This window comes from Haliotis asinina, chromosome 6 (genome assembly GCF_037392515.1).
Source record: "Haliotis asinina isolate JCU_RB_2024 chromosome 6, JCU_Hal_asi_v2, whole genome shotgun sequence".
Taxonomy (NCBI): Eukaryota; Metazoa; Mollusca; class Gastropoda; order Lepetellida; family Haliotidae; genus Haliotis; species Haliotis asinina.
In genome coordinates this window covers 6,019,179-6,046,760 of record NC_090285.1, presented here as the reverse complement: position 1 = coordinate 6,046,760, position 27,582 = coordinate 6,019,179, and the positions used below count along the sequence as shown (strand labels likewise).

At 40.3% G+C, this 27,582-nt stretch overlaps 3 protein-coding genes across 3 annotated transcripts in view; 2 read left to right on the top strand and 1 right to left on the bottom strand.

The window, feature by feature from the left end:
• The window catches only part of LOC137287490 (transmembrane protein 135-like), a 174,349-nt gene extending 166,194 nt beyond the window's left edge, over positions 1-8,155 (top strand). Inside the window, exon 13 of the mRNA XM_067819823.1 lies at positions 400-8,155. Coding sequence (XP_067675924.1) covers positions 400-520 — 121 coding nt within the window. The 3' untranslated portion in view covers positions 521-8,155. The remainder of the gene's footprint in view (positions 1-399) is intronic.
• Positions 8,156-12,548: 4,393 nt separating this feature from the next.
• On the top strand, positions 12,549-19,505 carry LOC137287508 (uncharacterized). The gene is made up of 4 exons (XM_067819846.1): positions 12,549-12,686; positions 13,472-14,037; positions 14,816-14,950; positions 17,419-19,505. Exons 2-4 carry the CDS (start codon positions 13,812-13,814, stop codon positions 17,721-17,723), a joined length of 666 nt encoding a protein of 221 aa, XP_067675947.1. The 5' UTR covers positions 12,549-12,686; positions 13,472-13,811; the 3' UTR covers positions 17,724-19,505.
• A 521-nt stretch (positions 19,506-20,026) lies between these two features.
• Positions 20,027-24,197, bottom strand: LOC137286171 (uncharacterized). The gene is made up of 3 exons (XM_067817854.1): positions 24,096-24,197; positions 21,455-21,547; positions 20,027-21,102 (listed from the first exon to the last, which is right to left on the bottom strand). Exons 1-3 carry the CDS (start codon positions 24,181-24,183, stop codon positions 20,726-20,728), a joined length of 558 nt encoding a protein of 185 aa, XP_067673955.1. The 5' UTR covers positions 24,184-24,197; the 3' UTR covers positions 20,027-20,725.
• Between the last annotated feature and the right edge of the window lie 3,385 nt (positions 24,198-27,582).

Sequence of the window (27,582 nt, the reverse complement as noted above, 5' to 3'; positions counted from 1 at the left end):
TGCCTCACTGCATACAGCTGCTTTAGGTCTACTGTCAAGGATCTTTCTAATGTCTATTATGTTAATGCAGTTATTATTTCAAGGGCTTTGAAATAGCCCTGTGGAATTTTTTGGCATATCATAAAATAGGATCAAGGTCATGGGTTGAAAACTTTCTACTCTTTCTAAAATCATATTCATCCACATGTCATTGAACTTTGTGTGTACCATCTTTGAAAAGAAACTTCACTGATTTCCAATAAACGTAAGTATGTATTGAAAGAACTGGTCCTGAAATATATCTCTAATAACACTTAGAATTATGCTGAATTGAATTAACCTTGTGTATTCTGTCAGACATGTTGATTTTCATACCTCTGTTTGTGTTGTCTAGTTCAATGTGGTGATAATTGTTTCCAGATTCTGCCATATCAACCGGAGACTGCTGGACGTGTTCGGGACTCATTCCTCATTGATGTTTCCAGACTACTGGCCTACCTATGACCCAAGGTTCTCAACCATCAAACCTCCCACCAGTTGATGACAGGACACTTCCTAGTGCCCTTGTATTCACATAGGAGTTGATATATCAGGACAATGTTTCATCAGTGCTGGCACACCAGGACACCAGATGATATCTGGTTACATTTACACACCAGTGTTTGACCTGTTGATTCACTATCGATACATTGTGGACAGCAACATTTACCTTGGGTCATCACATGGACAGCAACATTTACCTTGGGTCATCACATGGACAGCAACATTTACCTTGGGTCATCACATGGACAGCAACATTTACCTTGGGTCATCACATGGACAGCAACATTTACTTTGGATCATCACATGGACAGCAACATTTACCTTGGGTCATCACATGGACAGCAACATTTACTTTGGATCATCACATGGACAGCAACATTTACCTTGGGTCATCACATGGACAGCAACATTTACTTTGGATCATCACATGGACAGCAACATTTACCTTGGGTCATCACATGGACAGCAACATTTACCTTGGGTCATCACATGGACAGCAACATATAAGTCATTGGAATTTATTTGGGCACTGACATATATTACACACATTGAGTCAGTGGGATAACAATAACTACTGTGAGTGTAAATGTTTTAAGACAATAGAATTTACAACAGTTAAGCTAGTGCATTAAGAAGCCAATGTTCTCCATGCAGGTCATGTTTTTCAACAGGTGTCAAAGGGACAGTGTTGACCGAAAATCAAGATGACAGTCATTGGCTGTTTACTATTAACTAATGTGTCACCAGCTTAACATTAAGCTGCAGTTATGTTTCAGCAAATTGTAGCATTTCCTTTCCTTTAATCTGTCTCTACCTCTCTATCTACTTACCCATACTTATTCTTGTGCTTGGTGGTGTAGCCCAGTGGTCAAGGGCAAGTTTACATAAACATTAAATGTTTTGTCTTCCACTCTTTTATCATGAGAAATGTTTGTCAAGTAGTTTTAACAAAACAATACAGATAGCAGGAGCAACACATCTATTTTTTAGTTATATCCATTCAAAGTTTTTACATTAACCGAGTGGTCTATGACCACAAAGAATACAACATGGCTTATGTCCCTTGGAAATGATGTCCAAATGATAACCAAATGACATCATTTGATCTTATTAGAGCCATTTCACATGGTGTAGGTATAGGTGTGGTTCTTGTGTCTCATGCAGGCTACTTGCCCTTGTTCACATTGAAAACAAAGTGAAAATACCAACCAACAGATTGTCAGAATATGTTTTACTCCTTACATGGCACATTTATGCATATACATTGCTTGAAACAACAAGCATTTCCTTCCAAACATCCTGTGTACTCGTGTCCGTGAGCAGGCCATTTTGAGAAAGTCGCTTCCCAATAGAGATGTCATATGTATGTCAACACTGCTATATATATTTGATATTTTCATTGAGGTGAGGTGATGAATGAAAATACACTCAATTATCTTGCTGCTTACATTTTCAGTTCTAATGCTTCTTTTGTATTTTTTTTACTTTTGTGTTTTCAGATGAGTAATGTCAGTATTTACATCTTTGGGACGAGACAGGAGACCAGTCTGCAATATAAATAAAGGATGGTAACTCCCACCTGTGTAATTAGGCAAACAGAGGCCTCATAATGGCATAACATTTCAGCACTTTTAGTGCAGTTTATACATTCATTCTAAGGAAAATCAGTGTTTATTTTCAAACATTGATATTAAGTAATTAAAAAATTCAATTTTGGTCTTCATAAGAAAGAGTGATTTTTTGGTGTACTCTTTCCTTTAAACATTCACTTGCCATGCCAATGACCCAGCTTCGATTCCCCACATGGGTACAATGTGTGAAGTCCATTCCTGGTTTACCCCACCTCGATATGGCTGGAATATTGCTGAAAACTGCATAGAACCCAAACTTGCTCACTCTTTGTTTTTTTTATATTATTTAGAGCTGTTTTTTCATTAGTCCTTGTGATTATCATAACTGATGACTCAGTATGTATGGTGTCCAATGCATTACGCTGAGGCAGACAGCTTTGTCTGTGACAGTGCATCTGTAAAATACCTGTACATTTGAAATACAAAAAAAATACAGCTAGATGCTTAATGCGCCCAACTTACCAACTGACTAATATATTCTCCTGGAATAGTAGATACTAGTAGAATCTCGTAACACTGAGGAGTGTTTATTCCTGTTATGAAGCCTTCCTAGCCATTTAGTGAAACGTATCTAATTAGCTGTGTTGTATAACAGTCCTGTATAATCGTCATCTATAACAGTCTCGTATAACAGTCAGCTATAGCAGTCAGTTATAACAATTGGGTATAACAGGGGTCATCTTCAGGTACAGTCGGTTGTCATTATGTTTCGCCATAATGTTTTTCTTTATTAGACTGATCCTGAGGACATGCCTTGTTTTTGCTAATATTAAGCATACATTCCAGGGTGAATAGTACCAGCATAATTTTCACAATAAATATTAGACATATTGTGTTGAGAGCGCTGATAAATCTTAAAGTGAAATCGAAGGTGTGACCCAGTCGTCTCTTCGGTGCACCAGGAAGTGGCTTGGGCTTGGACAGGTAGAAATTTTGACCTTGGAACCTGATTTAGCATTACCCAGCCTGGAAACCCTTTACAGCGTTATTTTGAGTAATATCTTACTTATGTGGCAGTCATGGCAGCAAAATAAACACAAAATAATTATTGGCTAAACTGGCTAAATCTTTGTCCAAGCCATTGGGTCAGTGACACTGTAAGGTTTTTGTTTGATATTTTTAATTCTATGAATTTACGTAATGTATTAGACTATCACTTTCGCATGATGAGCAGGTGATGAAATGGTTTCAGGTAGTGTTTTCAGGACCCAGGTAGATAAAATTATTTACCTGACCTGTATACTCAGGTAACTATCCCAGCCCTACTAGGAACCTGTTACCATGGATTCAAGTCCACCCTATCTACCGGTTTGTGTCCAGCCTGGTCAGCACCAATACCCGACTTCACTAATTGTTTAACACCTGCATCAGTTCAGGATTTGTCCAACAGGTACCTGACAGGTGGAGTTATAACTCAAGCACTGTTCAGTCTGATAAGCCAGACTCACTCAGTATGAGGAGTCCGTGAACTTAGGAAACACTGTGACATGAATGTAATTCTACCTCATTTGTGCATAAGGGTGAAGCTGGAATTTGAATTAAAGCTGTGCCTAGGGACAGACTGTAATACCATACAATACAACTTGTACAGATCTCAGTAGTAAAGGTAGATACAATACTTGATATTCTTTTGGAACATTTTTCGCATGCAGTGTTGGGAGAGTTCAGCTCATCTTTAAGGGGAATACATTTGAAATACCTCCAACAATGGATCAGGGTTGGTGAATTCAGGATAGATTATTTAATTGAGACATGTTTGTATTGATGCCCATCACAAAGGTCAAAGTTACTTTGCCAAATAGTTACTGCCAGTATTTTGGATGTTTTCTTTTTAATTCTTTAGTGTTTGTGGGTATTTTGGTATATTGTAGACCTGCTGTGTGTCTTGTGAATGTTGTTAGCTGTTGCTGTTGGGTTGTTGTAGCTCCTGATAGTGTAGGAGTGCTGTGGGAGCCTTGTGGTTAAATCATTTGGTTGGCACTCCAAAGACCCATGTTTCATTTCCCACATGGGTACGATATGTCAAGCCCATTCTTGGTGTCCCCAACTGTGATATTGATGGAATATTGCCTTAAAGTGGCATAAAACTAAACTCATTCACTCACCCATGGTTTTTTTAGCACACCGGGAACATGAGCGGATCCAGGAATTTTGAACCCCATGAAACCCCACTTGGGCTCTGTCATTACATTACTATAGGCATTGACCTCACTCGCTCTCTCTCACACTCACTCACTCACTCTCAATACATTTTCTTTCAAATTAAAGTTAGTTATATAGTTTTGTTATAGTGAACACTTGTAGCTGTGTTCAGTGAATCTTCTACATGATGCTGGCTGTTTTCATGTTTTTTTAAGTCAAAATAATGTCATGAGTGTAGCATATTAATCATTGTATAACTTTGTAAAGCTATTTTCTTACCAACTAGTCACCTCTGTGTGACATGGTGTATACATACTGCTTTTGTCAGCCCTGCCCAGATCTGTCGTGTCATGTGGGATTTGTACAGACAATGATTTGCTGAACTTTGCCTTATAATATGACCATTATACTGTATATTCAGGAAGATCGATATTTATACCATTTTTCATACATTAGTGGATATTCAGATGAGAGGTACCATGAAATGGTTGTCTTGTTATGTGATATTGTACAACTGTATGCAGTCGTGTTGATTATAGGTTCTCTAGATTTCGTAGACTTCGAGATTACTAATTATTTATGTTCTTTTTTATATATAGCAGATGTAAACAGATCAGATAACATGACGTAATACTGAGCAACTGCACAGGAACATTTCTTATTTTTTGTAATGGTGTTTGTAGAGGTTTGATGGAAGGAGCTTAAAGGCACACTATCACACCATATCTTTAAAAATCACTATTGCATTTCTCTCATTAATGCTAACAATCAGCCCCCAGCATAGCTACTATATAGTTTATTTCGAAAAAATTAATGAATTAATGCAGCATTGCATTAAATGGACTCATTCTCTCTTTCGACCAAACTTTATTTCAAGCGAACACCACTGAGTTATATCCGTTGAAATACTGTTTATGAATACCCTCTAACACAACTGTGATTGAGGCCAGATCAGCACACACCAACATCACCACGTGATATTTTTGATGCATGGAGCAATGTTTACATTCCATAAATGGCAAGTGTTATCTGTTTTGAAGCTGTTCCCTTCAAAGTTTCAGTCATTGTTTTCAGGCAAGTTGTAAGAGATGATAAGTCTTTTATTGCATCAGTAGGAAGTTAAGGTGAATGCTTTACCCCAGTATATATATATTATGGCCCAAGATATTGCCAAAAAAGCGTGACATTGTGCCTTTACATAGCATTCAGAGTTATCTCCCTTATACAATGATGTGCATGCACATGTGTGGAGCATCTCCTGCTTAGATTGTTTTACAGTGACAGCTGACAGTTACCACACAGAACATAAACAACATAGTGGTTCCAGAATGACCAGCTTTTATTTCACCCCCTTAAAGCCATACAGGGTAACAACACAATCTTTTAATGTTGTGAAATTGTGGGGGTTAACCTGATGCCTTTATACTGCATCAAACCTCCTTTCACAGAATGTTAATTTTGTTTATTTTTTTCTATTTTTGAGTATCTTTATGGTCATCAGTTGGAGAATTAGTTTTTGTTATTGTCTGTGTTTGTATGTAAGTAATAATTTGCCTTAAAGGTACATAATGAGCATAAATCTATGCAATTAGGTTATGATGACATGTATTACAATGCCCCATTGTTGATGATCATAACTGAAACAAAGGGATTGAGAAACTTGAGCCAGAATGAACTACAGTGGAAGCTGTCTAAACCAGCACTCATCGGGACTGAAGAAACGATCCATTTTAGACAAAGTACCGGATTGGAGAGCTGATGATAAGTGTAAAAGCCACAAATGGGACTGAGATTTTATGCCTGGTGTTGACAGCTTACCAGAATAGACAGATGCCGGTTTGGACAGCTTCCACGGTATTTCATAGTCAATCTGAAATTAATTTGCTAATAATCAAAGACAAAATCCAAAATTGTGTAGATTATTTTCTCACATTATTGTGTATTTATTTCAAAATCAGCAAAAACTAGGTGATGTGAGCTGTAAATTACAGCACAGAAAACTCCAGGTCATGAAGAGCGCAGCATGTCCATTCTTGCCACAGCTGACCTTCACTCCTTGATGAAGACTTGTGATGGAGTAACACAACAGTCAAAGTGTAATGGAACATGTGTGAATAGTGTCAAAAATTAATGTATTGAATTAATGTCAAATTACTATGATGGTTTCCTTTCAACTTCGTTGAAGTTGGTTGGAGGCCATTTATGCCTTAATGTAGTGAACAGCATCACAATATAATGTCAATACATTCTGGGTTTTGATGCTATGGATTATACTGTGTGTGATTATATTGTGGTTTGATCATGATGTTACTTGATTTGATCATGAAGTATCTAGATGTGTTTGTGATATCACTTGATTTTACCATGGCCCCACATGTTTTGACCTTGATCTCCCCTGAGTTGATATAATGTTTTATCATGTCACATGATGTGGTGTGCTTATGATGTGTGGTATGATCATGGCATCACATAGTTTTGTCATGTCACATGATTTGATAACAGTGGCACATGATTTGATAACAGTGGCACATGATTTGATAACAATGGCACATGATTTAATAACAATGGCGCATGCTTTGATCAAACACTGACACGAGACATGCTGTGATCCTGCACAGTTTGATCAGGAAGTCATAAGGAATTATCATGATGTTGCTTGAGAATAATGTGATTTGTGTGATCTTTTGTATGAATATTCTTTAACATTTGTTACACCTCTCAGCCTGGAGCTCTCTGGTTGTCATAGTGACGTTAATGTCCATTTCTATTTTGTATATGATTCAGGTAAACATGAGGTCATGCTCAATTCCAGCCTGTATGGTTTCTGAATGATTATGTGTACAACGTCTAATACATAAATATAACATGTCAAAAAGATAACCCAGTTCCCCGTCAGATGTACCATCATAGTATATATTGTATATTGTGCTATCTTGAAGTAGCCTGTGACAGTACATCACCAGCTAGTTCATCTAGTCCAGTGTGTATCTTGTTCAGACTTTTACAGCCACAATAACCTGTAGTCATCAATCAGAAATATAATTTGTATTCAAACAGTCTCCATAGAATGAAATCCTTAGCTCTGACAACAAAATGTCACTGCAGGAACATCTGAGGACACCCTCACATTAGGTCTTGTTGTTTTCCTACTTATTCAGCATCAAGGATTTTGAAGTGTTGGTAGAAGGGAGCTACACCACCAGATATGTTTTCATGTTCTCTGAATCTCAAAAGCTAATGTAACCCAAGACTAAAGAGAGCTAAGAAAATGTTGAACCCTAATGTTGTAGTTGGCTCAGGCCTTTAGCCTGGGCCTCAAAGGTGTTGCCATTCACTGTGCATGGCTGCTTGCCTTAGATGCAGTGATTGGGTGGGGTATTATCCCAGTTTTATCTGGGGCATGCCATCTTCATAGAAAGCTGTGCAACTTCAAGGAGCACCTGCCCATAAGCAACTAAGTCTGAGGGTAAGTAGAATACTGTTCAAAGCCATCTTAACCACTCATCACTCAACATTACCTGTGGGAGATATGACATTTACCCCTAAAAGTGAAATAAAGACATATCTGTGTACTTTGTGGGATATCAAACTGATTTCAGAAATTTGCACTTCCAAAACAAAATGGCAAGGAACTCAAAACGAACTGAAAAGGCTGACATCTGACTGACTTAGGACCCCAGACTCTCTTGATTGTCACTTATTTTTCATTTGACAAGACCTATGGAGGTGTCTTTAGATCCTGAAGAGTACTGTATCAGAGTTGAGGCTGTATTTTAAAAGGATTGATTCATGTTAGTGATATGCATGTATGAACTGAAAGTTGGCATATCTATTTTTTTATGACTAAATGCTTTTCATAACTCTTGTGTTTATATGTGTTTGTTCTGGAGTCGCTGTTCAGCGTGTATAGCGGACACAGATCTCCACAGAGTCTAAGTCTAGAAGCTAATTTAGGTCTGCGTGTAGAGAGAACCTGGATCTCCACAGAGCCTAGTCTAGAGGCTAATTTACGTCTGCGTGTAGAAAGAACCTGGATCTCCTCAGAGCCTAAGTCTAGAGGCTAATTTACGTCTGCGTGTAGAGAGAACCTGGATCTCCACAGAGCCTAAGTCTAGAGGCTACTTTACGTCTGCGTGTAGAGAGAACCTGGATCTTCACAAAGCTTGTATTAGTCTGAATGGAGAGGAGCGTGTCAGTTCCATGTCATTTTTAGCAGACTGAACATGTTTTACTGATTCATTTTCTGTCTCCACCGAAAGAGAACGCACCGAAAATTCACGTCAATGCATATTGACAGACGTTTTTGTATAGACTTGGCATTTAATCAGCGCTGTCGATTTTGTTTGTTCCCTTCTGATTTTATTAGCCATTTACGTCATTCCTCAAATTCTTTGATGGAATTCTGGCTGTGTTGCGTGTTGAAGTTGAAGGACACTGCCACGTTCAACTAATCATATAAACACTTGGCGTGACCAAATCAGTTAACTCGGACCTGAGTCTCGGCCTGTGTGTTGTAAGGTCTCGTGGACGGCAAAGATTGCGCCAGAATAGAAAGTTGTGTATGAATAAATAATACCATTGAGACAGGGAATTCTCCTGGTCGAGGCTTCAGTGGCAACAGTACCCCGAAAGGACGAGGTACCAAGAGTGCATTTAACGTATCTTTGAACTACTTCGTAATATCAAGGAGTCCTCCCTGAACGCGAATTTATCACCACAAACTTTTTATTTGTGTGTTAAACGCCGCATTCAACAATATTCCACCAATATGGCGGCGGGCTGTAAATAATCGGGTCTAGACTAGACAGTGCAGTGATCAACAGCACGAGCATCAACCTACACAAATGGGATACGCTGGCGTGTCAACCAAGTCAGCGGCCTGACCACCCAAACCCGTTAATCGCCTCTTACGACAAACGGGTTGCTGAAGACCAGTTCTATTGACAGATACCTATACTCATGGGGTTCACGGAATTGTTAAAATTTAAATTGATTCAACCCGGGATTTCCACCACATTAAGTAGATATCCACATGGAACTGATACAGTATTCCAAATAGAGACCAACTCAACCCAATCATTCAGCACCGGCCTTCGGTCCGAAATGGTCATAATTTGTTATGGTAATTTGAATGTGTAACAGTGGAATTATCTCGCCCGCGAGAACACCCATTGATCCCGAAGGCGAGAACGCGATTGCAAGCGATTCATGATTAGAAGCTTATTGTATAGTCGGAATCGATTTCTATAATTCCGCTATTTAAAAGAACAGGGGGCACCATTAAATGGGGAAACTCACAAAGTTTTCTAGAATATGTACTGTCATAAAACTTTATGTCTTTCCCCATTTTAATAATAAGTTATCGTTCATATATAAACTGCCATGAGATATGTTGCTGTATACCTTGTTATTTGAATTGCAATTACAATAACAACTAATGACTTTTCAGTGTTTTAAGACGGCCCTGGTAGCGCCTCTTGGATAATGACTTAATGAGAAAAGTAGGTTCGAATCCACGATTGACCCTGGTTGAGAGGCACAATACCGGTACTCGTGGTTAATAGCAAAGGTGTACACAACATCGAACTGTGTCGATATATAACGGAACTACTTTTGAAATCAGAGATAAACACCAAATTACTCACATGACACGTAATGAGGTACATATGAAGATCAAATTTATTCAGGGAATGCTGTTTCAGGAACATATATGTCACCTTAACATGGCCCATAAAATTGATTAAGAAACCTTCACCTGTGTTATTGTCGGCAACATCAAAGGATTTGTTGATGAGACGCCTGATATCCGTATTATGGTTATGTCTACCTGTCAGCTACAGGTGAGATCAACACAGTCAATAATCACCAGCTTACCTTCGTTAACACGCAATTGTCTGGTGATATCTATCCTTTACCCGGAGTTTCAAGTGTAAATAAACAGGTGTGTCCCCAAACAGAGGTAGGTCCAACGGTTCTGACGTTTTACTGGACTATTTAACAGGGGAGGTGAAGACATTACTCAGTACACTCCTGCTCAATAACAGGTGAGCATGAATTCAGCCTTATTAATAGGTAGCTCATAAATGATTCTCAAATTATAAAAAGATGTTTAAATGCAGTCTGGTCGGCACCTTACTTTGCTTCAAGAACCAAAGGACCTGAAAGAGAAATGCATCTTGTATATCATTGCTGAACATTATAAATGGTATGGGGCCGAGTTTCCTTAGATCAAATGAAAGTTCATTTGTTTCCTTCGTTAAGATTTATGTACCTTTCTTCTCCAAGTTATCCCCACGCATTCAGAAACCTTCTTTTCAACACGGGTTTGATCAGGTATGGTTATGACAAGGAAGAAACTGTTTTCTGAGTCAGTCTGGCAACGTGTTGCAGATACCTAATGTTTCATAATTAATCTTTTGCATCGTCTGCTTTATGTAGTTTTATATTTAAATGTGAATTGTCCTGAAAAGGTATTAGCACTGAATGTTATAGAATAACTATGCATTAAATCGTATGAATTGTGTACAAAATTTCCGTAAAGGTAAGCGTGAATTATATTATCATGACTGTGTTTAAAGCCTTTCAGTTTGAAAGTAATGCATGCAGCATACACTTGCAACAATACATACAATAAGTGTATTTGTATACTGCATGCAGCAAAATTATGAATATTTTGTTCGACCGGACATCGAATCACCCAAAAGCAGTTATTCGATGGTGGTGTATACATACTATTTGAAAAAAGTAGAGGATATTGGATTTATAAGACTGATCAAATCAAAATGATGAAGCCACGGAGGAAACGGATGACGAAGAGAAATTAAGAGGAAAATGTGACAATTTGTTCCATTCCTTTGAAAATTCTTCATCTGTATGGATATGTATTACTTTTTCTCATCTGCACTGGCTAGTGGTAAGCTCGCAAAATGGAATATCCCCTTGACTTTAATGGTATATTTAGCACGTGTATCACAGAGGTGCTTTGGACCTACGTTTGCAGTCTCGACAAGTGTTTTCACACTGGATATCTGTCGATAACGTATGTTAATTTCTGCGGTAGAATTGAATTTGCAAGCGTAATTTCTTTAGCCCTGCTGTTTGTTAATTAGATTTTGAAGACTAATGCTGTTGCAAGTCGGTCTTCAGTTTATTGCTCCAGGTTGGTATATGTTCATATTTTACTGAATTACCACGTAAGACTCCCATGGTTTTGACTTACTGACCCAGTATATACGGAATACAATATACCTACAACCCTAGGTAAATATGTGGAACCTATTTCAACAAATACACTTACAACAGTTACACACTTGAACATGTACCCCAAACACAGAAGCAGGTGAACATTCACCGCTGCATAATGAACAGTCCCGTATGCAAACACTCATGAGAAACGCTCTCTACTTCTGCAAGCCTGACATACATGTATGGGGCGAAACTCAGCGTTATTAGAACCCTTTTGATTGCTTTGACTCACAGACCGTTCATAAATAAGGTCTGGAAGGCACTGACTTGAAAGAAATCAGAAAGTGAGTGTGTATGTTTGACCTGTGCATGGGCGCGACATTATGCTTCAGACACTTTTATCAGGAATCGAATTATTTACAAATGAATAACAAAGACAACCGCCATGGAACAGATTAAACGAAGGTAAATGACTCGTTCGGAACCATTTGTCTGTCAAAACATGGCGTTTGGTTGTAAAAGGATTAACTGCAGTGGAAGAAGCCGTGTTTTCCTAGCTTAACGTATTGTGTGTGTACAGTACGAGTTACTGCAGACGACAGAAGCGTAAAATTGTATTTTCTTATTAAAATAGTTTTCCCTGTGTGGAACATGAATGAACAGATTCAGACAAAACAATAAAAGCCATATTACCGAAAGGGAGTGTTGTTATAACTGCTGAGTGTGTAATACAGTGTACGTTTCGGTAGAGCGACTTATCTCGATAACCGACAAAATCCACTTCTCAAACCAAATGATTTCTTGGCACCATGGCGCCAGACTCCAAGGACCATAAGTTGTCTAATCTCGCGTTCTGTGAGAGTTTCTACTTATCAGTCTCATAATGATATGGTCCCTTTATTTCCTAAGAAGCCCATATATGATATTGTTCAAGTGTGATGCCTGCTTATGTATTGATCATGTGACCTGAAGATATTAAGCAAACAAGGTAATAAAATATATTTATTACATAGGCATATTGTCAAGCTGGGGTTTGATTGGCCATTCTGCCACCAAGTGTTTACCCTTACACACAGAGAGACCTAATACCACTCGACCCGCTCGGGAGAGCAGCGGCACAAGTAGGCATAAATACCCATGTATTGGATAATTACTAGGACCCGTCTCCTTCAGCCTCTGTAAGAGATGGAGACCTTCCAGAGGACGGTAAAGATTGTTTGATTGGTTATATGCGTTTGGAACGACACGCCAGGGACGTAACCTTATGTCATTAAAATTTAACATAGGGAGAAATGAATTGATGGTGAGTTGAAGCTGTGTGCATGTGGAGCGTAAAGGTAAGTGACGTCCACAGAAAGAGAGTGGTTTTGTGCACTAGGATTTATTGATATGCAGTAATTCTGCAGAAATATTGATAATATTTATAGCATGATTTGACTTGTGATTTTAGCTACGCAAATTAGTCGGGACCTGTAATTAATAATTGATCAATCTTTTTCAAAAGGTGAAAAAATAATCATTCAGTTTTCTAATAAGTATTTTTGTGGACTTAAGTTTATATTTCATGTTTTAATTTCGAGTTTTCAAAAATTTAGAAAAAAATAGTACGATTTTGCAACCAACATGTCTCCCTCCAAGAGTTTATACTGTACATTGACGAAGACATTCCTTCAGCATACACGGTAGTCAGGCTGCAAACGTCTTTGAAAGTCATTAATCAGTGTCTCCGTTTCACTTATATGATTATACAGTATCAGCTAGGACGTATAATACATGCCGTGGAGGGTTTCCACTCACAAGATTGCACTCATATATCAGTCGGGGGATTAAACTTGTTCTGGAGGGAGACACAGAACTCCGCGCAGGGTGGAGACAGTTCATGTTCGGTGATTATATGCCGACGTTGCGAAAGTCTAATCAGAATATGTCGAAAACACTTGATTCAGATGTGTGTTTTTCATAATATGATTTCTGTTTTATTTTAATTTCAGATCTTATATGAATACGTACTGGTGAGATAAAGCAGCCAGGTGTACTCGCACTGGAAGCCTCAAGCTAGCTCTACCTTTTGTCATTTGTCCACACACGAGAATTGGATGTACACACGTGTTTGCTGAACAAAATCACCTTGGACTGTGGTATTGAGATATGGAATAACACTTCTTGTTTCACATGCTTTAAGTGGTGTTGTAGACGATATCCACATCAGTGGTCCCACCACAACCCTCTGGACCTGATATCTTAATAAATAGTGCTTCCTGGACGCAGTCGAGATGACAACGTAACCAACGCCGACGGCTTATTGTGATATATCGCAGCAGCACCATCGTCATGGAGGACACCGACGTCGACCGTTACCTGAAGGAGAGCTGTCGGAGCTTCAGAGAGGCAAAGGTGAAGAATTCGGCCAGAAGAAACTCGTTGATGAAGAAGACTCTAGGGATTGAAAACGAACGCAAGATGGCGACGGTACAGATGAGCAGGGAGGAGAAACAGTTGAGGGAACAGCTGCGGCAGATGCAGATGGGGAAGAAGGCTACGGGCAACGCCCACAAAGGTATGAACCTCATCGTGCTAAGTAGGAGGTGACGTGTGCGTATACAACTCTCTCTCTCTCTCTCTCTCTCTGTGTGTGTGTATGGTGTGTGTGTGCGTGCGTGTGTGTGTCGCAGAGCAAGATGAACAGATGAAGCGTTTGATGAAGCTAATAAAGCCATGGGCTAAAAAAATTGTTACAGTGAAACCCTGGTTTCCGAATTCTTCGGTTTCCAGATGATTCTACAAGAAGCATCACCATTTAGACATAGGCCACAGACCGATGACAGCGTTTTGTGAATAACAACCAATGATTTTATTCGCGGACAGTAGCGGGAACAGAACTACGAAAAACAAAATGGCTTTTCATCGTGTAGCACATCAAGATACTGAAACATTCAAACATTCAAGTATGACGAATATCTACACATTATCATTTCAAGGCAAAGTCGTGAATCTGATCCCGTGTTTGTGGATTCTAATGTCAAGTCATAAACAGGTTGTTCCTATGTTTGTCAGTGAAGTTCATATGTTCAGGGTTTGCCCTGACATCTTGCCGACGCTGGTATAAGCCGCGTTTAACACTCACCGACCTGCTATGACATGCTTTAAAGGCGTCATGTATGTATTACAGCACAGTGCAACCAGTTTAAGGAGTTACCGCGAGTGCGGGTCCTCTCCAGCATGTGTTTATGTAATTATATAATCCATGGTTGTTTGTGTGTTGGATTATGGTCACCATGAAGCCTGGGAACCATTGTTGTCAAGTCCTATTTATGCAGCTGTAACTATATTTGAAGGTACTGACAAGAAGACGAAGTCCAAGCCTGACACCAAGAAACGTCCGATCCCCTCTGGCGATGTTGATCCCTACCCTGTCACCTTCGCCGACAGGACACCCTCGCCTCACCGGAAGGGTAGACTTGAAGAAAAGGGTAGGTCATCTCTAGTTTACAAGCTGGTGGATGTGTTGTGATATCGTTAGACCCGATGTTGGTTGACTTGTGACATCGTTAGACCCGATGTTGGTTGACTTGTGACATCGTTAGACCCGATGTTGGTTGACTTGTTGTGACATCGTTAGACTCGATGTTGGTTGACTTGTTGTGACATCGTTAGACCTAATGGTTGATTTTTATGAAATGGTTGATTTGTTATTGCAAAGTTAACACTGCTGATTTGTTGGCCGAATATGGCTGTTTCTACTGGTAACTTTGATAGAGACCTAGAACGTGCCACAATTTGCTTAGACGACTTGTGTTCCTTTTTTTGTCAGGATATACGCGGTTCAAATGCCAAATTCCGGAAATGCACCGTGCCATGGGTTTCTCTACTGTTGTAAACAAGTAACACCGACGTAGCAATAGACAGACGAGGTTGACGTAGACACTTCTGTATTGCGATGGATGCAAATTGACTCTGTGATGGATTTAGGGCTCCTTTCACGAAGCATTTTTTATTTAAGGTTAACACCAACAATTCTGTAACATTGTACTAAGGTTACCCTAGTGACTTAGAAGACTTACCCAAGTGATTTGTGAAAGGAAGCACCGGATGGAACTCAAGCTTCCATATTTCAACCATTCGCTGTCTCCAAACCATATTTTGCTTCCTAACATGGGACATGTTCTTGTGTTGTATACATTACAGATTTAGCATTCGGAATTGTATGTGTATTTAAGTATATCGACAGTTCCCAGCTGAGGCTGGCGTGACAAGGTGTAGTCGTCTTATCTTCGTTGTGGTGTCCGGGTCACGTGCACATAGATGTATTAACAAAAGATGTATTAACATAGGGATATTGGACAAAGTTTTACCATTATTTTATTACGGTATGTGTCATTGAAGACTGGCAATTTACAGACCAGCTGATCATGTTCCTCAATGTTAAACCTATCAAGGGTCACAGTGATAACGAGTATCGGACTTAATCCGAGAACACTATCTCTAAAGCTAACAGGACCCAGGTGCAATGCATGTATCTGTCTTTACGGCTGCTTGTAGTTGACGCTGATCAAATCACGTGCGTGCCACGTATACGTTCGTGGCATACTCACGACTGGCCATTGATGCCTTGGTCCATCTAAATGACATAAGCTCAAGTAGACAATAACAACGTTATCGTAAGTTTTATCTGTATCTGCGATAGCTGGAATAGGTATATAGTACAAATCAGGGGGTAGTAAATTGATTCAGTCTCGTGTGTTGTGTGGGTTGGTTGTGCCACTGATATCTCTGCTGGGCGAGTTGAAACTTCAGTTGGTTCTTGATGGGCGGCGGAGGATCAAGAGTGGCCATGGCGGCTCACCAACCCACACACGTGGCAACAACGGACGCAGGACCTAGCCGACCCATCGACAGATGACGAATATGCGATTTAATAGATGCATTTAGTCAAGATTGCCACTGGACTTCCGAGTTATTTAGTCAAATAAGGCGCCGAGGTTAACACGCCAAATTGTACACCGGAGATCGATCTTAAGAATACCTGAAAAAGGTCCTACAGATATCCCTGTATCTTTGCGAAACGGCTTGTGCATCATGTGTAAGCACAAATTAGCCAAAGGGTTGTAATGCAGATCTCATATACAATGGTAAAATCATGCAGCGTTTTACATCACATTTATGAAATCACAGCTAAAACTAATCCTTTATACTTAATTCACATACACACAAACATGCGTAGGAACATACACATATACAAATACATGCACGCACGCATTATGGGGCCCATCTCGTATGAAGCCGTTTGCTATATCACTTAAGGTTTACTCGCGCTACAATTTCGTTATCGTTTAGTGTCATTTTGTGCTCCGAAAATGTCAACTCCGATTTTGTCAAGCATAACGTCGGTTCGGGAAAGGTGCTTCCACATGGCACATCGCTGAAGCGATCGCAGAACTACTTTGTTCGTTCTCCCATACTTGAACATTCACTTACGACTGTCGTAGAGCTGCGGTCGCTGTGTGGAACAAGGGCGTATAATTGGACCGTAAGTTTCTGGGTCTCCTTTCACGAATCAGCCTTTACTGAGGCATATCTTATGTCTATGGTTGGCATGACATTTAAGATAACCAGTAGTATTATTGAACAATGCGAATTAGGTCGTCAGGACCATGCAACCGCGCCAACTATATTATGTTTGCCTCACATAAGCACATGAACAGAAGCATTTGTAAAACTATACCTACTGACATTGTCCGAGGGCATCTAGCTCTGTAGAGGTGCGTTCCCATGCCACTAGTCGATGTTCGTGCTGACATCTACCATGCCACATCTGCGTCTGAATCCTCATGTTGGTGGAAGTGAATGATTTTGTTTGCGAGGCGTACAGATCAAACTCCACTCATCTTTCATAAAGTAAAGTATTCTTTCACAAGTCCTGTTTTCTGCACTCTTTCAGGGAGACTTTACGCATCCAGACGACAGAGAAGGACATCACGAGAGTTCGAGGATCTCCGCGTGAACACGACGACGGGAAAGCTCCTTGCAGCGAAGACTCCCAGCTCCAAACTGCACATCCCATCAAGCCTCTCGCCCTCCATAGCCAGGAGGATCATAGGATCGTCAAACAGCGTGTCTTCCAGCGATGACCTTACGGGATCCGATGAACCGGAAGTTCCAGGATCAGACAGCCTGTCAGAAGAGTCAAGGCGCCCACGAGAACTCCCAACCTCCAAAAATGATAGTGGTTCCACAGAGAAGTGACATGGACAGAAAAGGCACTTCTTCTGTACAAGGACTCAAAAAGAACTCTAGGCCTCAAAACCTCACTGTGGTTCAGCAAAGAAGTGACGTGGACAGAAAATGCACTTCCTCTGTAAAAGTCTTTTGTGCAAGCTTTGACTCGACTACCGAAACACGAGTGCCTGATGTCAACAGTAATATACCAAACAATCGACCTTTTTAACGTAAACTTGTCAATGTGTTAGTGTAAAATGAGTGACGACGTAGCTATTGTGACGTCGTCAAAATGGGCTTAAAAGTAAATATGTGGATTACATCGCCAAGTCGGCCACATCGGTCTTTGAGGTACGACTCAGTTCCATTGTCAGACGACCTTTACTCGTTCACCAACCAGGGCAATACGTGTCACTTCTTTGACTGACTCGTTGAAGGATGCTTGTTATGTTTATGGTTTTCACAACAGGCTCAATGTTTATACCCATAGTCATGCATGTTTGAGTTGTTAGATTGTTGTGAAGACTTTCATTGCCCCTATACTGTTGTTAAGTGGAACTAGTATGTAACTGAACCAAATGGCTGGCGTGTATAACCTTTGAATGTCAGATGAGCAGTATGCATGCTATGTCAGTGAAGGTGGGTGTTTCATTCGAACCAAGAGTAGTAATCAACTTTGAAATAATGGGTGTCTTAAATACAGAAGGACATCACACCAATGATGTAGAAATAATCTGTTATGTTGCCTTCACCTATCAATTGATAATGACAGTGTCCCATTTATGTGTCTGTGTGTGAGTGTGTGTGTGTCTGAGTGAGAGAGTGTGTGTGAGAGTGTCTCTGTGTGTGTCTGTGTGTATGTGTGTTTGATGCGCATGAAGCACTCCTGCTATATTCGAATATTTATTAGTTTGTATACGTGATATATGTTTCTTTAGGGTAGATGTTTCATACAAAGACAGGGTTTTACTAATAGCTGTGTCATGCACAAGTTGAGATCTTATCCCCAATCAAAGACCGGTTCGATGAAAGGTCACTTACTTTGTCCGGCGATCTAGCATGGCTTTTAGCTTGCAGATTGCTAGAATCGTTGAACAAGCATCCCAGTAACATCCGTCCACTGCATTGTATATATACCCCTATCGGAAAGTTAAGTTGATTTATAGTGTTCGAGTTGTAGCAGGCACCCACAGACGTCTAGGTCTAGTTTCTAGTAGGTGTTGTGTTCAGACACAAAATACACCAAATGCACTTTAGACTATGAACAAACACTGTAGGTATGATATTCTAACGACCAATCAAAAGTTGTTGTTGCTTCAGAGGTTCCATTTCAGTTTTCTGACTGCTGCCACCGGATATGATCCCGGTTTGTGTGGTCTCACCCAGACAGTAGACACATTTGACCTGATTCACTGAGAGCTGATTGAGTATAATTTCACGCCACATTGTCCAGTACTACAGTTATATTACGGAGGGTCCGCGTTTGTGGGAGGAAAACCCGAATGATGCTGGTCGCAGATTTTCAAGAAACCGGCTATAATGTAGAGATTTACCGGTATTCGAACCCGCAGCCATTGATTCCTTGTAGTTTAGTCTCACATAACCATTCAAAACAGCGTTTCACACCAGTCGCCTTCCGTTCAGCTCTGACCCCTCATCCCTTACTCAAGGTCAAGGCCGAACAACCAACAACACTTATGTTGATGTATATGATATGTCTGTAGAAAGTGTACTCGGTCTTTGACATCATCCTTCTGTGTTAATATTTGATATCCAAATTAATAAAGGCGTAAATTTGCTTGTAATAAACATCTGTTTTAATGTATTTGATAAATACAATACACTGATTAATTGCCAGGATCTGTCCTCTGTCAGCGATGATCACACGAGAGTGCTGGAATGCATCTCTAAATGTGAACAGATCTAATCCGGCAACAAATCCACAGTCATTTCATGACGCTTATCAACTCGCGGTTGTGACTGTCCTGATAATGCGAGTGGGTTTAGTTTCACGACGCCCTCCAATATTCCAGCCATGTGGCGGCGGTCTGTAAATAATCGAGTCTGAACCAGACGATCCAGTGATAAACATCATGAGCATCGACCTTCGCAATTGGGAACCGATGACATGTTTCAACCAACTTAGTAGGCCTGTCCACCCGATCCCGTTAGTCGCTCTTTACGACTAGCATGGGTTACTGAAGATCAATTCTAACTCGGATCTTCACGGGTCTCCTGACGAAAGTCATTTACTAACAGAGAGATCAAGTGTCAGATTGCCTCGTTACAATGTCTACACAAAGATCGACCATGGACACAAGATCTTAGACAACAGTGCACCACATTTTATTCTGCAAAATATTGTATCATAATACGTATTGTATCACACAACCCCGTTCCCATCATCGGTTATGCAACGAATCATATCTACATTATACACGGGATCCATTTGCAACAAAATTTCGTTTGCAAGAAAGTAAGTCTCTTCGCCATGTTTCTTATCACTAATGTTGCATAGGACGTCGCTAATTGGATGACTATGAGTTTTCAATCGGACTTAACACAAAACTATGCTTGTTAACAGATACAGGGCATTTGACGTGATAGAGATATAACACAGGATAATTCAGGGTGCGCAACAACATGCGGCTGGTCCATTTGTAGTAGCTCAGCAAAACCGTTATATGTTCCTATATAACTATACATGGTCAGACCAATGAACGTAGTGATATTAACACGGACTGTAGGTCTGTTCGATCTCACTTTCACGAGACTGTCACATCCTCTGGTATCCAGCATACTGCTATTCGTCTTCGCATCTTGGGTTGTGTTTCACGCATAATGCACGATCATCAATGCTCACAAGTTCACTGACACATTTTTTATTGATTCATAAAAAATTTCAGTTCATCAAGCGTACAGCACTACAGGCCCCTTGGATGCCACGTAACAGCATCCGTTGTCCCCAAGGGTGCCATTTAGCACCTCCTTTACAATCATCCTGTTCGTGAGCATGACGTTGTGGTCTGTCATTTCTTCCCCTGTCGTTTAGGTGAAGCATTGGTTTCTTTGTGACCTCTCTTGCAGGGTGGGCTTCCTGGAGTGGGAGACCGTCCTGGTTGATCACCAGATGGCGGACCAAGGGTGGTAATTCTCTTATGAAGGTCTGACACTGACCTCTGTAGAGGTCGATGTGACTTGTGCAGCATGTTGGGCTTGTCATCTGTCGACCCGCGATGTGCCTCGTGTCCAGTGGGTGGTCGTCTAGGGCTGGAGGTTTTGGGACGAAGAAAACCAGATTTATGAGTGAGCGCAAACAGATGAAGACTTCCGGTGGCTGTATGCATCAGTAGATCCTCAAATTCTTTAGACTTCCTGCGGCCACGACTCCTGGTGTACTGGAAACCTTGATCAAGAATGGAAGGGGTTATGAATACTGTAACGCACCAAAAGTAAGGTTGCTTGTCTTAACTTTCAGTTTTACAGTGGCGCTTTTGGGACCCACAATGGAACAATTGTTCTTGAAATCTATTACCTTTTCACTGTTTGATAGTGTCTGATAACTGTCGGGCTAAATTTGCATCATCGAGCTGAGCGATTACATTGACATTGTCTATATTATTGTGTCTATATTGGTCTTTGTTTATTTCTTGCTAAGAACTGATTTCAGTTAAATTTGTGCCTTTTGGGGCCATAAACATGAAATCCGCTTACTGTCTCCACAAATACTGGGTTGCTTCGAAGCTGAATGTACTTACCTTCCGTACTGAATCTGCTGGAGGGGTCAAATACATCGTTACCACACTTGTTCTGCATCAGGGTGACGAGATCCACCTCCTCCTCGCTGCCATCTGTGAAGAAGAACTAGAACTCATGTAATACAGGCAGTGTGCGAAATAGCTTCCAATTTTTGCAAGCCTTTAGGGTTAGCTGCGCGTGAAAGTTACTGCCCACGAAATAATTCACTAGTCCGAAATTGCAATGTGCACTATAACTTAACAGATAGGAGAGAGTGATACAAAATGACCTCATGATAATTCACTAGGAAGTCACTGTGGAAATTTGCTGGCCAGACTGCATTTTTTGTATTTTTACTAGCGGACTAGCTGGCCAGTTACCTTTTCAAACACTAAATACAATAGTTACTACATTACAATAGGTACTACATTACAATAGTTACTACATTACAATAGTTACTGTGCTGAAAGTATGTAAGTAGATAACACTACCGATGTTGTTCTTTTCTGTGACTGTGTGGGTCTGAATATATAAGGCTAAATACCAAAAATGAATTTTTTCTCTGACATCGGCGCGTCACTTTTATTTGTGCTCTTAACAACTGTATATTACCATTTGAAAAAAATAATGTTGACTGCCGCATCCCGACCACCATTTGTCCACCATAAGAATGAGTGTCTGTACGAACGAGTGGGAATGAATCCACAACTCATTAACACGTGCTAAACTTTCCATGCTGTATTTCTGAGAGAGAAAAATAAAAATGTGCTCCTCCCTCATCACTGTTTTTTCTATCAAAGATAAAAAAAGTCCTACCGGCCTCGTCACTTTTGAAAAAAATGTGCCCGAGAAACATTTATGTTTTTTATGCAAACTTATAACACTCAACATAAGTTGATCATGTGCTCATGAAACGCCTTTGTTTGACCATGAATAGCACGTGCGCAATATCACTGCTTGCTGTAAAGAGAAATGACACAAAAACTCACTTCCCAAATTCTGAATGGTAATCGAAACAGAGCATAATAAACGTCAACGTCAACGTTCGGTTGGTGCGTGTATGGAATCGACGTTAAACTGCAGCATTATGAACTGGTACAGTTCCTGAAGACCAGTTAGTGGTAGAATCGTACGTTGAAATAGCACAACCCCAATTCCTGGCATTACCCCAAATTTTCGCATCCAGAATGGAGGGGAGCATTACTCATTATTGTCAATTTGGGCATATTGTACACATGACGTCATTCGACGTCGTAATCTACCCTTTGTTCAAACACAATGGGTAACGTCACCTCACTACAGGGCCTCGTTTCTCAAAACGACCGTAGTTCGTCTATGTTAATGTATGGGAGTTAGTATGTCATCTTAGCGCTTCCAAGGTTTCGTGGAATGGGGCCCAGAAGTTGACCAGAACCATTACTATGGTGCACGCATTCCAGAATTCATGAGGCATCAACGCTGGTTGGGTTTGGCGAACCTTTTTCTATCATGTGAAAAAACATCCCCAGGCAGTTTGCAATCATCTGGTGTGTTCAATATGTCATTGCAGTCACTACTGTGGTCCCACCCGATATTGACATTGTAACTTGAGTCGTTACGTCGCTCATGTTTTAAAGCGAGTCGCATTTATGTGTGTTGTCAATTTATAACATTCATTAGACGAATGGCAAACTGTCATGTTGATATTTTTGATAGCATGGCATTCACGCCATATTATGTGAGGCACATTATGTGAGGTATATTAAGAAAATCTAAAGTTCGTACATCGTAATAGCGAGTGGAAAAGAACAGAAACTGTTGCAGACGTCAGTTTCATTTAATAGTCATTTACTCTATAGTGTCTCGCCGACCAATGCAATAGAACTTTCTTATCGCTTCGTCTATACAGAATACTTAAGCCTAAATAATATGCTTGATGGTTGTACATTGACTGATTGAAAGACAACCCCGTATCCATGCTGCGGGCGTATAGTGTCGACCGGCAGACCAAAGTTACTGTATCAGTCAACAACAAGAGTGTTGACACCTGTAGGCCGGAACGGAGGGTGATAAGGGTATTAATGAGACGCGATAGATCGGAAATCACGCTTTGATCAGGTTTAACCCTAGTGGTAACGACGCCACGTGAACATGGCTTGACGCTAGCGTCCATTACACCTGCCCTGGGAGACCAATACGTTACATTGATCAATATGGACAAAAAACGTTAAAAAACAAAACAAAACAAAAAACTCCAAAACCGTTAGTTTTACCGTGCATTCGTACCGAGGGTAGATTATTTCTGCATTTCTATCTCGTGAAACGTGTCTCGTAAAACGTCTCGGAAAACGTGAAGCAAATGAAGCTCTGAACTGTTGGTGATACGTTAGAGACATAAGACACTGATTAACGTTTGCTGTTATATTATAAATATATATTTTGAAACGTTATCCACCAAGATGTTTCCATATCCCAAACTACATTCTCAACTACATTCCTACAACAGTGTATCCAACAGTCAACTACACGGAACTTTACAAATCCTGCTGCACAGACCAACAATTACCATTAGATCGGTCAAATACTTAGTGCCATTGCTTATTGCACCACTAATATATGCCACAAATATATACAACTAATATACTACACTAAACGCTGAATAAAAGTAAGTGAAAGCCATACCGTCCGAGCGTGATTTGTGTTGGTCAGTCCTCAGCTTTGTCAGTCTGTCCAACATGGCCTTCCGTTCCACGTCCACTCGCTTCGACATTGTCTACGGGGACACAAAGGTATGTGTTAGGTAAGGATGATCTAGAGATCTTCAGAACATCAGCGTTGATTTCCCAGATTGGTGCACATTCCAGGGTGAGCGTAACGACCTCTATTAGGCATCGATATGTGCTGAAGATCTGTGCAAGCCCCTTCAATACACTAAATGCGGCATTGGATCAACAGAATTCTAAATCACCCAAGTTTTGACTTAGTACCAAATCCGGGTGAAATCACTATCTCATGACGTCATCTTTGTAAATTCTGTAATTCCGTTCTCATTTATTTAATCACAGTTAGATCCGCCGTAGTTTATGAGCACGGGGTATACACCTGTAGGTGCCCTTGACGCCTGTTTGGCTGATTCCTGCCCTGCACGACATCCCCTGCAGGAGTGTCTATGGGGGCGTGTCGCCGCGCGGACCTCAATGTAAACAACCATTTCAGGCTCGGGCCTTGTGACGTTAGATTGTAATCGAACCCCTTCTAATCAAATACATGATAAATCGGAGGAGTGTTGATTTCGCCACTTTCATGTCGACCCTTGATTGATCCTCTGTAACAGTATTTCAAACGTTACAGTGACTGGTCGATAAATGTAACATTCTTAAACGAGCATGCTTTTGACATATACTACTATACCATTACATGGAAATAACTTGAAATTGATAATGTCTACTGGTTGTAAACAATATTAAGTATTGATTAAGTCATCGCCCTGACTGTAGACACAGTTGGAAGCACAACTGTATCTTACTTTTCATAATCGTCACTTTGTGTTATTCCATCTGATTTCCTTCCATGGAGTGAACCCGTGAAGGTCTACCCGGGGTAGAATAGGCCTTCAGCAACCCATGCTTGCCGGGAGACCCGTGAAGGTCTACCCGGGGTAGAATAGGCCTTCAGCACCCCATGCTTGTCATCGAAGGCGACTATGCTTGTCGTAAGAGGCGACTAACTTGATCGGGTGCATCAAGCTCGCTGACTTGGTTGACACATGTCATCGTTTCCCAATTGTGGAGATCGATGCTCATGTTGTTGATCACTGGATTGTCTGGTCAAGATCGTCGCCATATAGCTGAAATAGTACGGTGTAAAGCTAAACTCACTCACTCACTCACTCATTCATTCCACGGGGTGACTTAATATACAATATTATATATACTTAGCTCATTAGAATGAGTCAAGTTCGGTGGAAACTGTTTAAAGATGGGCTGTGGAATTCAACAGGGAAGGAGGGAGCCAGATTAAAAAGCATGGTAATCATATGCATGGCGTAGATATAGAAGACCGACAACCTCATGTCTCATGGCACCTGGGCCTGACAAAGGATTCAGCACGCTGGGGTCAAGGCTTCTGGTGTTTTATGAAAACTGTCTAGTAGGTTCATCATCTCTTATGAGAATTTCAGTTTGGAAGTAGATCTAGATATTTTGCTATGGTGATTTGTAGCCATGAATGAGGCTTGGGTTTTGGAAGCAGGCACTTTACAACACGCAAGGCGTAGATGTAAGGAAACGACCTCTAATGCTGAGGAAGTAATTTGGCTTCGGTATCCTTGGATTCCAAGTTTCCTCTCACAACGCCTGGTCCCGATTTCTCGAAACAAACTCGAGTCAGAGTTTTGACTTAAGTTACAATTTTTTGCTTAAATTTGAGAAAATACAATTCCCAAAATGTACTGAATTTGATATTCTACTAAAAATTAGTAGACACTTTGAGTTTATATTGCTTAGGTTGTTTGGGCTTTTTTATTATAAAAATGCAGATGAGTTGAAGGTTCAGCTGTTTGAAATTATCAAACTCATTTTGAAATTTGAATAAGAACTTCGGTTTGTTTCGAGAAATCGGGTCCAGACCTTTAATGGTCAATATCATGCTTATTCGCTTAAGGAACTGAGTGAGAATACAGAGGATCAACGTCGTGAATAACTTGTGTAAGGTGGTTCTTTCAACATTTCAATGCAGATGAGAAGAGGTCGGCGTCCGCCTTGGTTGCGATGCATGCATGCATATGACTTTGAACATTCTACCTTCTCTTCTGTATAGATTTAGATTTTGTTATAAATGTGTAGATAGATGTTCAGGGTCCATCTCTGGGTAGTCTGTTCTTGATTATCAACGTACACCTGCCTTGTAGTTTGAAAATTGCTAAGTGTGGCGTTAAACAACAAACAGACAAAATAGCAAAGCTGAAAACAAAACTGAACTCTGAAGTGTGAATCTGGTGTTAGGTTACAAACAGGATACAGCCAGGCAGTGCGTGCTTTCTGCGAGAGGGAGTGTGCAGACCTTCGTTAAAGTCTTATCAGGGGGTGTATGTGATAAATGTGGTGTAATACCGGAAGTATGTATGATATCGATTAACAGGCAGCGTGGATGATAAATAACATATTCTAGCTTCAAATCTGGTTGTAGTGATCTTAATGCCTACCGATACGAAAGGGATATTTGTTGGAAATGATTCGTGTACATATATAAATGAAAGTGTATCTGTTTCTTGTCCTGTCCGATTTATAATGATGAACCAAATGATTCAAATTGAGAGGGTTGATCTTAACACAGTGTTGGACGGTAATGTTGGTTGTATATAAAATATGTCTTTAAAACAGTACGACCATAATCCATTCCGTTAAACTATCGTGAGACTTTAAACCCCGCATATGTACCAGTCGTCTACTACTTTCAACACAAAACAGTTGTTTATGACCGCTTGCTTTCTGCTAAAAGTATTAAGTTTATGATCACGTGATTTTATATAAAGCCTTCACAGTCATAGCAGTGTAGTGAAGGGGTATTAACATAGGCCAACTTGGCTTAAATTCAGCAGCATACTCTTGTTGAGATGTAGGGACACATTTGATCTTGAAATCAAGTTGATATTTATCCAAAGATTACATATAAAATGATCAATTTGGTTGTAGAATCCAGAAGCATTATTATACTCGCACATGTAGATAGAAGTATATTCAAATCACTACATATGGGTTGGTTTAATATTAGGGCGCGGTTTCGAGCGTCTGTAGTGACTTTGGATTGACGCAGGTTTCAAATGGTAATAAACCGACACATGTCCACAAAGGCGAGTGTGTTAACAGTTTGGCGAGGTAAGACGAATATTGGAGATTTACCACTGGAAACCTATTCAAATCGTTATTGCCATTCAGAAAGTGGTCATACGTAACAACATTTACATAGAAGAATTACCTTTCTCAGGAAGGAACAGGGCCCTTATTCTCGAAACGTTCGTAGCCCTGGGGATTCTTAACTTTGATCGTAGTCTATGTGTTATGAATGGGCTTAAGAGGTCCGTAGGGTTACGAACGTTTCGAGAATAGCTAGCCTGATTCTGGTACGTTGAGGTGTAGTCGTATGCGTGATTCCAACAAACACTCTCATT

Coding starts and splice junctions, on each gene's coding strand:
- LOC137287508 (XM_067819846.1), top strand. CDS start 13,812: ATGGAGGACACCGACGTCGACCGTTACCTGAAGGAGAGCTGTCGGAGC. Junction 14,038..14,815: donor TACGGGCAACGCCCACAAAG/GTATGAACCTCA, acceptor CTATATTTGAAG/GTACTGACAAGAAGACGAAG. Junction 14,951..17,418: donor GGGTAGACTTGAAGAAAAGG/GTAGGTCATCTC, acceptor GCACTCTTTCAG/GGAGACTTTACGCATCCAGA.
- LOC137286171 (XM_067817854.1), bottom strand. CDS start 24,183: ATGTCGAAGCGAGTGGACGTGGAACGGAAGGCCATGTTGGACAGACTG. Junction 21,548..24,095: donor ACACAAATCACGCTCGGACG/GTATGGCTTTCA, acceptor TCTTCTTCACAG/ATGGCAGCGAGGAGGAGGTG. Junction 21,103..21,454: donor CAGCAGATTCAGTACGGAAG/GTAAGTACATTC, acceptor TTCTTGATCAAG/GTTTCCAGTACACCAGGAGT.